This window comes from Stomoxys calcitrans, chromosome 2, assembly GCF_963082655.1.
Source record: "Stomoxys calcitrans chromosome 2, idStoCalc2.1, whole genome shotgun sequence".
NCBI lineage: Eukaryota > Metazoa > Arthropoda > Insecta > Diptera > Muscidae > Stomoxys > Stomoxys calcitrans.
The window spans coordinates 99816201-99828389 of NC_081553.1; the positions used below are offsets into that span (position 1 = coordinate 99816201).

At 38.6% G+C, this 12189-nt stretch overlaps 1 protein-coding gene across 6 annotated transcripts in view; it reads left to right on the forward strand.

Annotated features, from left to right (window-relative positions):
* LOC106093567 (paired box pox-meso protein) overlaps window positions 1–12189 on the forward strand; it is a 213676-nt gene that overhangs the window by 57541 nt on the left and 143946 nt on the right. For 2 of the 6 annotated variants that reach the window (XM_013260668.2, XM_013260694.2), the window contains exon 1: window positions 7263–8960. The exons of 3 other annotated variants lie outside the window; for them this stretch is intronic. In XM_013260668.2, the coding sequence (XP_013116122.1) occupies window positions 8948–8960 (13 nt within the window). In that variant the 5' untranslated portion in view covers window positions 7263–8947. Of the gene's footprint in view, window positions 1–7260; window positions 8961–12189 lie in introns of those variants that run through there. One more of the 6 variants, XM_013260646.2, reaches the window with a different exon arrangement.

A 12189-nucleotide genomic window follows, 5' to 3' on the forward strand; every position in this document is an offset into this window, starting at 1 on the left:
AAATTAATGCTAAATAATTTGATTTATATCTTCTTATTAAGTTTGTTATTTCCAACTAATTAAAACCAAAAACTTACTAAGCCATCCTAAATGACTCAAATAGAAAAGTTATTAATTATAAAGAGTTTTGAAGTTTCCGCTTCATAATTAGTTTACAATAGAGGAGCTCTTTTATGGGCACTCGAACAATGTTTTTTTTTTTATAGGAATGTACCCATGGATGATTTGGAATTTCAATAGGAGTCTGCATATTGCCATTAGAAGAACAAGTTGGAAAGATAACATGCACAACAAATTGGTAAAGAGGTTTTTTTTTGCTTTACTAATAAATGATGCTCTTATTGCGAAGGTTAGGCAATCAGTTGTTTGTCATAATTCGTAACTTTTATACCCTCCACCATAGGATGGGGGTATACTAATTTCATCATTCCGTTTGTAACTACTCGAAATATTCGTCTGAGACCCCAGAAAGTATATATATTCTTGATCGTCGAGACATTTAATGTCGATCTAGCCATGTCCGTCCGTCCGTCTGTCCGTCCGTCTGTCCGTCCGTCCGTCCGTCTGTCCGTCCGTCCGTCTGTCCGTCCATCCGTCTGTCCGTCCATCCGTCTGTCCGTCCGTCTGTCCGCTAGCTAGCCGCTTGAAATTTTGCACAAATACTTCTTATAATTGTAGGTCGGTTGGGATTATAAATGAGCCATATCGGTCCATGTTTTCATATAGCTGCCCTATAAACCGATCTTAGGTCTTGACTTCTTGAGCCTCTAGAGGGCGCAATTCTTATCCGATTGGAATGAAATTTTGCTAGACGTGTTTCGCTATGACTTTCAATTAATTAGGTTCAAATCGGTTTATAACCTGATATAGCTGCCTTGTAAACCGATCTTGGATCTTGACTTCTCGAGCTTCTAGAGGGCGCAATTCCTATCCGATTTGGCTGAAATTTTGCATGACGTATTTTATTATGACTTTCAATAACTGTGCCAAACAAGGTTCAAATCGGTTCATAACCTAATATAGCTGGCATGTAAACCGATCTGGGATCTTGACTTCTTGAGCCTCTAGAGGGCGCAATTCTTCTCCGACTGAAATAAAATTTTGCACGACGTGATTTGTAATGATATTCAACAACTGTGCCAAGTATGGTTGAAATCAGTCCATAACCTGATATAGCTACCATATAAACCGATCTTGGGTCTTGACTTCTTGAGCCTCTAGAGGGCGCAATTCTTATCCGATTGGAATGAAATTTTGAACGACGTGTTTCGCTGTGACTTTCAACAACTGTGTCAAATAAGGTTCAAGTCGGTCCATAACCTGATATAGCTGTCATATAAACCCATCTGGGATCTTAACTTCTTGAGCTTCTAGAGGGCTCAATTCCTATCCGATTTGGCTGAAATTTTGCATGACGTATTTTATTCCCACTCTCAACAACTGTGCCAAATAAGGTTCAAATCGGTCCATAACCTGATATAGCTGCCATATAAACCGATCTGGCTGACATTTTACACAGGTCTCCAACATATTGGGTTGCCCAAAAAGTAATTGCGGATTTTTTAAAAGAAAGTAAATGCATATTAAATAAAACTTAGAATGAACTTTAATCAAATATACTTTTTTTACACTTTTTTTCTAAAGCAAGCTAAAAGTAACAGCTGATAACTGACAGAAGAAAGAATGCAATTACAGAGTCACAAGCTGTGAAAAAATTTGTCAACGCCGACTATATGAAAAATCCGCAATTACTTTTTGGGCAACCCAATATAAGTTATTTGTGGTCCGAACTACACCAGATATTGATATCGCTCTAATAGCAGAGCTAATCTTTTCTTACATCATTTTTTTGCCTAAGAAGAGATGCCGGGAAAAATGCGATCGACAAATGCGATCCATGGTGGAGGGTATATAAGATTCGGCCCGGCCGAACTTAGCACGCTTTTATCTGTTTATGTCACGTTTAACTAAATGGTAATTTTTTAAGAGATATAGGAAAGTTAAAAAAAACACACATAAAATTCAGAAAAATGCTTGAAATCTTTATTTAAATCGATAGTACGGTCCATGGAAATTTTGATCGTGATTGCGCCTCAAACGGTCCATCCGCTTAATCCGCTGTGTGGCATATGACACCGTCTTGTTGAAACCAAATGTCATGCAAGTGAAGCTCTTGCATTTCGGGCAAAAAAAGAAGTTGGATATCATCTCACGGTGCCGCTCACCATTCACAGTTACGTTACAATTCGCCTCATCTTGGAAGAAGTACGGTCCAATGATGCCACCAGCCCATAAACCCAAAATGTGATTTTTCTGTATGCATTGGTAGCTCTTGCAATGCTTCAGGCTGATCTTCACTCCAAAATCGACAATTCTGCTCATTTACTTACACATTGAGCCAAAAATAAGCTTCGTCGTTGAACACAAAGTGGATCTTCGGCCAACTTTCCAATAACCCATTCACCAAAAATTCTGCTTTGCGGTAGGTCTTTCGGCTTCAATTCTTGCACCAGCTGTATTTGGAAAGACATCACACCCAAAATCCTTCCTCAAACTTAGGAAACACTTATGCAGAATAGGAGCGACAAGTGACAGCGTTTCTAGGGAATGTGAAGAAGAGAAGGAGAGATTAGCTGTCTTTTGCGACTTACAGACTCTAACACTTAAGTGACTTGAACCAAATTTGTGATCAGCACGACATACATTACTTAGTTTTATGGTCGTAGTAGCATGGGCGGGAGTAACCGTGGCGCAGAGGTTAGCAGTCCGCCTATGACGCCGAGCGCTTGGGTCAAATCCTGCCACGAACATCAGAAAAATCTTCAGCGATGGTTATCCCCTTACTAATTCTGGCTACATTTGTGAAGTATCCTGCCATGTTAAAGTTTTTCTACCACGAGGTGTCGCTAAGCGGCACACCGTTCGAACTTGGCATACAAAAGGAGGCTCCTTACCATTGAGCTTAAAAATTAATCGAACTGCACTCATTGATATGAGAGAAGTATACCCTGTTTAGAATAGAATTTAGTTTAGTAGTATGGGCCGTTAATAAATCGCACACTCTTCTAGCATGAGAAAACAATTTAATAGAATTTTGTTTTTAGTGATTTTTTTTTTTAAATTTTGTCTTGAGAAAAATTTAATTGAAAATTTCTTCCTCCCTCCCACAAAAAACCAGCGCACAGTGTGGCTAAATCGAAAAATCTTGGAAATAATTCTGGAATTTTTCAATGCCTGGAAATATGCACATAAAACTTAACATAGTTAATGTTGAGCCTGAACCACGATGATCACCTCGGACTTCTCTAATGTCGAATTTCTTGCCTTATTGGAAAACACCTCAACATTGACATTGTTAAGTTTCGTATGCAGGGAAAGTATAGTGTTATAGAAAGCGGCTTTGTTGTCAACAAAGAGATGGTAGGTGTTAATTTGTCCCTCTCGCGTCTTTTCCAGGATTTGGCGCAGTGTGGATATCTGGTCTATGATGGATTTACCTGGTCTAAAGCCGCATGATAGGGCCCAATTATAGCATTGACTTTAAGTTTTAATCTTTCACACAGTATGCTCGAGAGTATCTTGTATACGATGGGAAGGAGAATTATTTCTCTGTTGGCAAATTTCGTCTTGTTTTCTTTCTTGTGTACGGGACATAATATGCAGAGGTTCCAATCATCGGGTATGCGTTCTTCTGGCCAGATTGCGCAGACAAGCTGATGCATTCGGCTTATCAGCGTGTCGCCTCTGGTCTTAAATAGTTCAGCGGGTAACCCTCCAGCTCCTGCTGCCTTGTTGTTCTTCAGTCGGGTCATTGTTACTTGGATCTGATTCTGACCAGGAAGTAAACATTCTATACCATAATCATTGATTGGTTCTGCGGTATCCTCTTCGCCGCCATAGTCGGACACTAGCAGTTGGGTAAAATGTTCTTTCCGTACCCTTAGCATGCTATCTGTGTCAGTTACCAGATTACATGCTTTCTCTCTGCAGAAGGATGTGCCTACACCAAAGCCATCGGTTTGATGTTTGATTCTTTGGTAGAATTTCCAGACTTCACATTGATTCCTGTACATCTCGATTAACTCACACTCACGCCTTTTCCCTTTTTCATTCCGCGGAATAGACTTTTCTCCTTTTCTCCCGATTTCTCTCCTTCATTTGGCGTGACGCCTCAGGTCTTAATTAGTTCAGCGGGTAACCCGTCGGCTCCTGCTGCCTTGTTGTTCTCCTGCCGGGTCACAGCTACTTGAACTTCATTCCGACTAGGAGGTCAACATTCTATACCATCATCAGAGATTGGTTCTGCGGTATCCCTTCGCCGCCATCGTAGGACACTATCAGTTGGGTAAAATGTTTTTTTGTATCTCTGCAGGAGGATGTGCCCGCCCCACAGCTATCGGTTTAATGTTTTATTCTTTGGTAGAATTTTCGGACTTTACTCTGATTCCTGTACATCTCAAATCGCTCACATTCACGCCTTTTCTTTTCCTTTTTCTTTCCTCGGAATAGACGTTTTTTCTCTCTTCTACTGATTAGAGGGTGGCTCTGTATGCCGCATTCTTCGCTTCAGTAGCATTTCAACACCCATGGTCGTACCATGGGTTCTTCGGGGGAGGCTCTCTGTGACCATGTACGGATTTCGCGGCATTTTCCGTGGAGTGGCCAATGGATTGCCACTGCGCCGTACTATCATTAGTATAAGGAGTGCTTTCTGCAAGCAGTTGGGTCAGTCGAAGGGAGGATGCCGTTGCCATTTGGAGTGTTTTTCAGCTTTTCAATCTCCAGCATCCTTGCAGTGTCCGATCGTACGTTCCTGGCCACACTAAAAAGGGTGGAGACCTTTGCTAAAACCAGATAATGATTCGAAACGATGTTCACTCCTCGGATCGATTGCACATCTAAAACGATGGTTGAATGCCATATATGAAGCACAACATAATCTATTTGGCTTCTTGTGGTTTGATCGAGTGATAACTATGTGGCCATTTGAATCCTTCTATGTTGGAATCTGGTGCTGCTACTACTATGTTCTTTGTCGCGGCGAAGTCTATTAGCCTCAATCCAGTATCGGATGTTTCTTCGTGTAGGTTAAATTTTTCGACTGTTGAGCCAAAGATATTTTCCTTCCCTATTTTCGCATTAAAATCTCTCAGAATGAATTTAATATCATGGGTGGGACAACGATCATACTCTTTCTAAGCGCTCATAGAAAATATCCTTGGTCTGTTCGTCCTTGTCTTTCATCGGGGCATAGGCGAAAATAAGGCTAATGTTGAAGAACTAAGCCTTTATGAGGATTATAACTAGCCTCTCATCCTACGGAGTTAGCCTGGAGACAAGGTGTTTCATTCTCCAACTAACCACAAATCCATAGCCAAATTCATGCCTCGTCTCATGGCAGCTATGATATAGGGCGTTACCACTCGGTGTTGTTGTGGAGCCTTTACCGAGCCATCGCACTGCCAGTATAGCGGTAATGTCTGCCTTGTACTTTTCCAATGCATTAAGTGTTTTGCTATGACTTCCAACAACTGCGCTAAATATGGTTCAAATCGGATCATAACCTGATATAGCTGTCATATAAAGCGATCTTGTATCTTGACTTCTTGAGCCACTAGAGGGTGCAATTCTTATCCGATTTTGCTGAAATTTTGTACCATGGCTTTTGCCATGACTTTCAGCATACAAAATCAATATGGTCGTAGTCGATCTATAGCCTGATACAGTTCCCATATAAACCGATTTCCCAATTATGCTTCTTTAGCCCCTACAAGGCGTAATTTTTATCCGAGTGGACTGCTATGGTCTTCAACATTCAATTCACTTATGGTCCGAATCGGCATAACAATTCTTATCCATTATTCTTTGTTTGCCTAAGAGAGATACCGCGCAAAGAACTCGACAAATGCGATCCATGGTGGAGGATATATAAGATTCGGCCCGGCCGAACTTAGCACCACGCTGTTACTTGTTCCATTTTATCTTTTGTTTTGGGTTTTTTAAATAACATTTTATTAAAATTTTGTCATAAAAAAATTTTCAAACATTTTGTCTTTAGAAAATTTCGTCTTACAAAAATTTCAATAAATTTTAATCTTTGAAGAAAATGTGATTGATTTCATTTTTAGGAAAATCATTAAAAATATTTTGACCTAAAATAAATGGAATCTAAATAAAATTTAAATCAAAAATTTCATTGAAATTTTTTCATTTAAATTTAATTTTTGACCTACTATGCCATGTTATTCAATCATTTGTATCAAACTGGTCTTGTCGACTATTTTAGCTCAATATAAAGCTTTGCCCGTTGATGCACTTCAACCATTGTAGAACAAACAAAGCCATGGTTAAAGCCCTCAATCAACACTAAACTAAAAGTCTGCAAACATTGCAAATAAATACACCGCAAAAGGCTATGCTCAACAAAACCATTTTTTTAGAGAAAAACTATGTAAAATAGTCAAACAAAGGCTCTCTGAAATGGTAGAGTACTCACATATTTATAAACATCTCTGCTGTAGGGTTTAAGCCTCCATGTTAAATTGCATACAACAAAAACGCATTTGCCACCCACTTGACTGTTTAAACTTTAAAGCTTTTGTGTGCTTGTATTGATGCTTGTGCTGGGGTTAACAAAAAATTGCAGTCAAAATCTTTATGTTCTTGAATTGAGTGTCAACGATGATCTTCATATTTATTCCTTATACTCATGAACCGCACACACACACACACACACACCTTATAAATTCCCCTGCCTTCTTAATAGAGAGCAAGAGAGTGAAATAACCACACATAACTGTGTATAACAAAGCAGCGCCATTAAGGGCTACCCATACCATATCACGAACCAATCAACCGAACCGAAGACTCACATACTCATGCTCTCTCTCTCGCATTGCACACACAAAGGGGGGCTTTTGATGTGTGATTTTTCTTGTTATTCAGCTTGCCTTGTTGATCTTGGGCGTTATAGCTGGTATGTGTGAGTGAGTGTGTGTGTGTTTTTAGGGATGTCTGTCTATTTTGGTAGTCGTTGTCGTTTTTTTTTTGTTTTGTTTATGTTTTGTTGGTATTTCGTTCGTTTCCTTTTCTTGCTCTTGTGCTCTTGCTGCTGCTAGGCTCTGCTCACGCCACCACCACCAACACCATCATCATCACCACTGCTGCTGCTGCTACTGCTGCTTTTGCTGCCTTTCAAGCGCTGTTGTTGTTGTTCTGGTATGTTTTTCTGACGTCGTCTAACTGATCGATCATACATCAGAAATGCTAACAGAGCGAGATCGCTCGCTACGCCTCAAATTAGTCGCAACAAGTACGGTTGACGAAGAACAACAAGTCGGAACGAAGTCGTATTTTACCCACTGTGAGAAAAGAGAGTTTGCATACGTTTTTGTGCGTTTTTTTTTGCAGTTAGTACTGGAAAATTTTATGAGTGCGCGCTTTTCTTGTGAAAACCAAAAAACAGAAAATAAATTGTAAACGTTCCAACTTGTTTTTCTTTTTATTAACAAAATGATGAGAAGAAAACTCATGTGAAAATTAATTTGAGAGATAGAAAAATAACAAAATTTGCGTTTTGACGACGGCAAAACGGATGTATGATAAAGAATAGTGATAGAAATGATCATTTAACTTAAGCGAGGATCTTAAAGATCGTACAGCAATTGGCAGTGGAGCCTTTACAAACGAACCCCAAACCAAAGAAGTTGCTTTAAAACTGAAAAAAATTGGAAAATTTTTGAAAATTTTTGAAAATTCTCTAAAATACGGGTGGTCCCTTGCCATGACCAAATGTGCTCAAAGTGTTAAAAAGAAATTTAATTAGATTTACTTGTTTATTTATCTTGTCTCAAAAAAAACGACAAAAAACAAATTAGAAAAAATTAAAAGTAAACAACAATACCTACCTACCTACCTACCTTTCCACTCCAATCACCTGTACAAAAAAAAAATCACTTCAAGTTCAAGCTCCCAAACGGAAGGTGTAAAGTGCGTGCTAATTTCCAATTCAATAGAAAACCAGCTCAGTAAGCAGTGAAAGAAGCCTACCGGCAGACACCGGCAGTCACCAACAAGACCAACAACAAAAACCCTAAAACCCTCAAAGTATTTATCGTGTCGTTTTCACAGCCACCACAACAAACCCAGAGCGATGAGCTTAGCCATTGTTGTCAAAAAAAATTTTTTTTAACTAAACTAAAGAGTGTGAATTAGAATCAATTGTAACAATATAACAAATTTGGCCCCCACTCACCCCCAGCATAGGAGGCCTAAAAAAACAAACAAAACAAATTTATTTCTCAAAAGCTGTTAAGAAAAATTGAACCAGAAACCAAAAAAAACCCAAGAGTGAGAAGAAAAAAAAAAAATAAAGAAAAATTCAAAAGTGAACAGGTGTATAGTTTTTTGTGTAGGCCAACATCGACAACAACAACAACAAAAACTACAGTAATAACAGAAAACACTAAACAACAGCTGAAGCAGAAAACCACTAAACACCACCATCATCAGCAGCAACATCAACCATCGTCTCATCAACCAGCACCAGCACCAACTGAGGGGAAAAGTAAACCAGGAAGCAGAAGTTCAGTACTACAACAATTAGAAGAACTAAAGAGGATTTTTACAACTTGAAGCAGAAAGCCTAGACTGGAACTCCCCACTTTGGGAATGTCCTTTGCTGCTGGCTATATCAAGAACTTGCCAAAACTGCCCAATTATAAAATTTTGAAAAAATTTGGCGCTCTTTTGGTCTAACCTATTTTACCCTTGCCCCCACCACCAAAAATTGCCTTGTTAGCAAAAGGCAATTAGGCAAACTCCAAGTTTGTTTCTTGTTTTTCTTCAATTTTTTTCCTTCTACTGAGCTAGTCACCCATTTTGTGGGTGCTCCATTGGCGATATATTGGCGTGCTTCAGCTTTATATACGACTCGCAAGAGCAAAATATGATTGAACCAGGTTAGTACCCCTACCTCTCTACCCTCAAACATCTACAACACCTATTTTTTGAACTGCAAAAAATTGGTATTCAAAAAAAATTTTTTTTTTTATCAAAATAACGCCTAGGCTTTGAATCGAAACAACACCGGTTGTTGTTGCTATCGTTGTTTTCTTTCATTAGTAAAAGAATTTAGTTTTGGTATTTTTGACTTATTTTCGTTTTTCTATTAGAATTGTTGTAAATTTTTGTAGCTTGTATTTTTAGTTGCTAAAAATCTAAAAGTATGTATGTCATCCAGTAGTTTGTTGGTTGTGGTAACCTTTTCGGGTTTTTTGAGAAGGTCTAGTAAGGGTTATAATAAACCCTGCGGAAAATTTGATTGAAAGCCGTTGTATTTGTTAAGGAGAAACAAACACAAGGCTTGGTAACATTTTTCAATTTTTGAAAATTTTATAAAAAATAATTGCAAAATTTTGAATGGGGCTATTTGAAATCTTAAGAAAAGTAAAAAAAATGTAAAAACATTTGGAGTAAAAACACCAACATGTCGAGGCTACGAAATTTGCCAAGTTTGAGTTTCTATTTTCTCAATGTAATTCCCAGTAAACTTTGCGATTGCCTTAGAAATTTTAAAAACTTTTTATATACGGCACCATTGGCTAGGGGGCATACTTATCAGGGACTTGGGCAGGAGGATGTTTTAGGGTACGAATCCCCCCCCACCTCAAAACTTCTATTTTTTGAATTTTAGCGCGTATAGATACTTATTATGATTTGGTAGATCTAATATGCCCCCCCCCAAAAAAAAAAAAATTGGGTACGTCCCTGACACCAATCTAGTCATTCCATTTGTAACTAGTCGAAATATTGATGTGCAAACTTTGCGATTGCCTTAGAAATTTTAAAAACTTTTTATATATGGCACCATTGTATAAGGGGTATACTTATCAGGGACTTGGGCAGGAGGATGTTATAGGGTACGAATCACCACGGGAACATGTTGGCCATTGGTTATTTAAAGGCGCCAATAATTCGCCTTGTCTTATCAAGCATCATAGGCATTCAATATTTGTGCAAGAGTGGGTGCCGCCCGACTTCTCACTGGGACTCTTCGCTCGATGCCGCTGATTGTCCGCGACTGCCGTTCCAGCTACTCCTTATGGAGCATTCCACTATCCCCAAACTGTGGATGCGCCCGGTAGCTTGCAGCTAAGCTTCTCGTGACAAGTAGGAACACCACACAGATCGGACCTCAATGTTTCAGCATGAGTGGTGCTCACAGCTATGTAGTGACGGGATTGGTATAGGTCGTTGGGGATTACAAATGGGCCATATCGGTTCAGATTTAGATATAGCTCCCATGTAAACCAATCTCCCGATTTAACTTCTTGAAATTTTGCATGTAGTGTTCCAGTATGACTTCCAACAACTGTCCTAAGTACGGTCCAAATCGGTATATAATCTGATATAGCTCCCATATAAATCGATCTCCCGATTTGACTTCTTGAGCCTTTACAACCCGCAATTTTTGTCCGAATTTGTCTGAAATTTTGCACGTAGTGTTCTGTTGTGACTTTCAATAACTGTCCCAAGTACGGTCCAAATTGGTCTATAACCTCATATAGCTCCCATATAAACCCATCGCCCGATTTGACTTCTTGAGCCTTTCGACCCGCAATTTTTGTCCGATTTGTTTGAAATTTTGCATGTAGTGTTCTGTTATGATTTCCAACAACTGTCCCAAGTACGGTCCAAATAGGTGCATAATCTGATATAGCTTCCGTATAAACCCATCTCCCGATTTGACTTCTTGAGCCCTTACAAGTCGAAATTTTAGTCCGATTTGTCTGGAATTTTGCATGTAGTGTTCTTTTATGACTTCCAACAAATGTGCCAAGTACGTCCCAAATCAGTCTATATCCTTATATAGTTCTCCTTAAAAACCGGTTCCATTATTCTTGTTCGGTTCGTAGAAGCTTTAGTTTTTGCTGGTTTGACAGAAGAAAAAAAACATGGTGGTGTGTGTTCCAAGATTCGGGCCGGCCGAACTTAACACCCGTTGACTTGTTTTTATACCCTACACCCCTACTGTGGTATAGGGTATTATAAATTAGTGAATTTGTTTGTAACACACAGAAGGAAGAGAGATAGACCCATTACTAGGTATATCGTTCGATTCGCTATGCCCGTCTGTCTGTCTCTCTTTCTGTCCCTCTGTCTGTACAAAGTACAGCTCGCAATTTTCATCCGATGATCTTCAAATCTGGCACATGCATTTTCTTGGGCCTAGAGACGGAGCCTATTGAAATTGGAAAAAATCGGTTCAGATTTGAATATAGCTCCCACATATATATAATTGCAATTACATGGTCATTTGTAGAGCGATTCTCACGACATTTTGCACGAGGGGTTCTCTTATAAGTCTCGACAATATTGGTGAATTTCATATAAATTGGCTCAGATTTAAATATAGCTCCCATGTATATGTTCGTCCGATTTGGACTAGTATTGCAATAAATTGGTCATTTGTTAACCGATTTACACGAAAATTTGCACAAATGATTCTTGTGATGGCGCATTGCGGCAATAAAAATGGAGGTCTGTTATTACTAAGCCTAAACTTGTATCGGAAAGCACTCATTGATATGAGAGAAACATTCCCGCTATTCCTTAATGTACATGGGCTTATTCTCTTCTGAAGTAATTTCGTACTAATATCGAACGTATCTTCCGAAACTTCGTAAAGAATTCTAAACAATTTCTGAAGTAATTTCGTATTGAATTGGACGCATATTCCAAAACTTCGTAAAGAATTCTGATAGAAGTTTCGAACATAAAAGAACGTTGTATGCAATTATGTTTTCCCCCTCATTCTGTACCAATTCTAAGTATTTCCAATTATTCATGAATTGAAATGGAAAATTTTTTTTGGAGTTTAAAAAAATAATAAGTTTTTATTGAAATTATTATAAAATTTTACCTATGACGTTCAGAAATCGTTTGGAATTCTTTCAGAACTGTTGGAACAAAAATTGCTTTAGACAAACATTGCAGAAATCGTTCCGAACTGATGGAAGAAAAATTCAAAAAAAACCCCATACGAAAAGACGGTCAGAAATCGTTCAGAATTCTTTCAAAACTGTCGGAACAAAAATTCCTTCAGACAAACAATACAAGAAATCGTTCAGAATTCGCTCCGAACTGTTGGAAGAAAAATTAAAAAAAAAACCCATACGAAAAGACGGC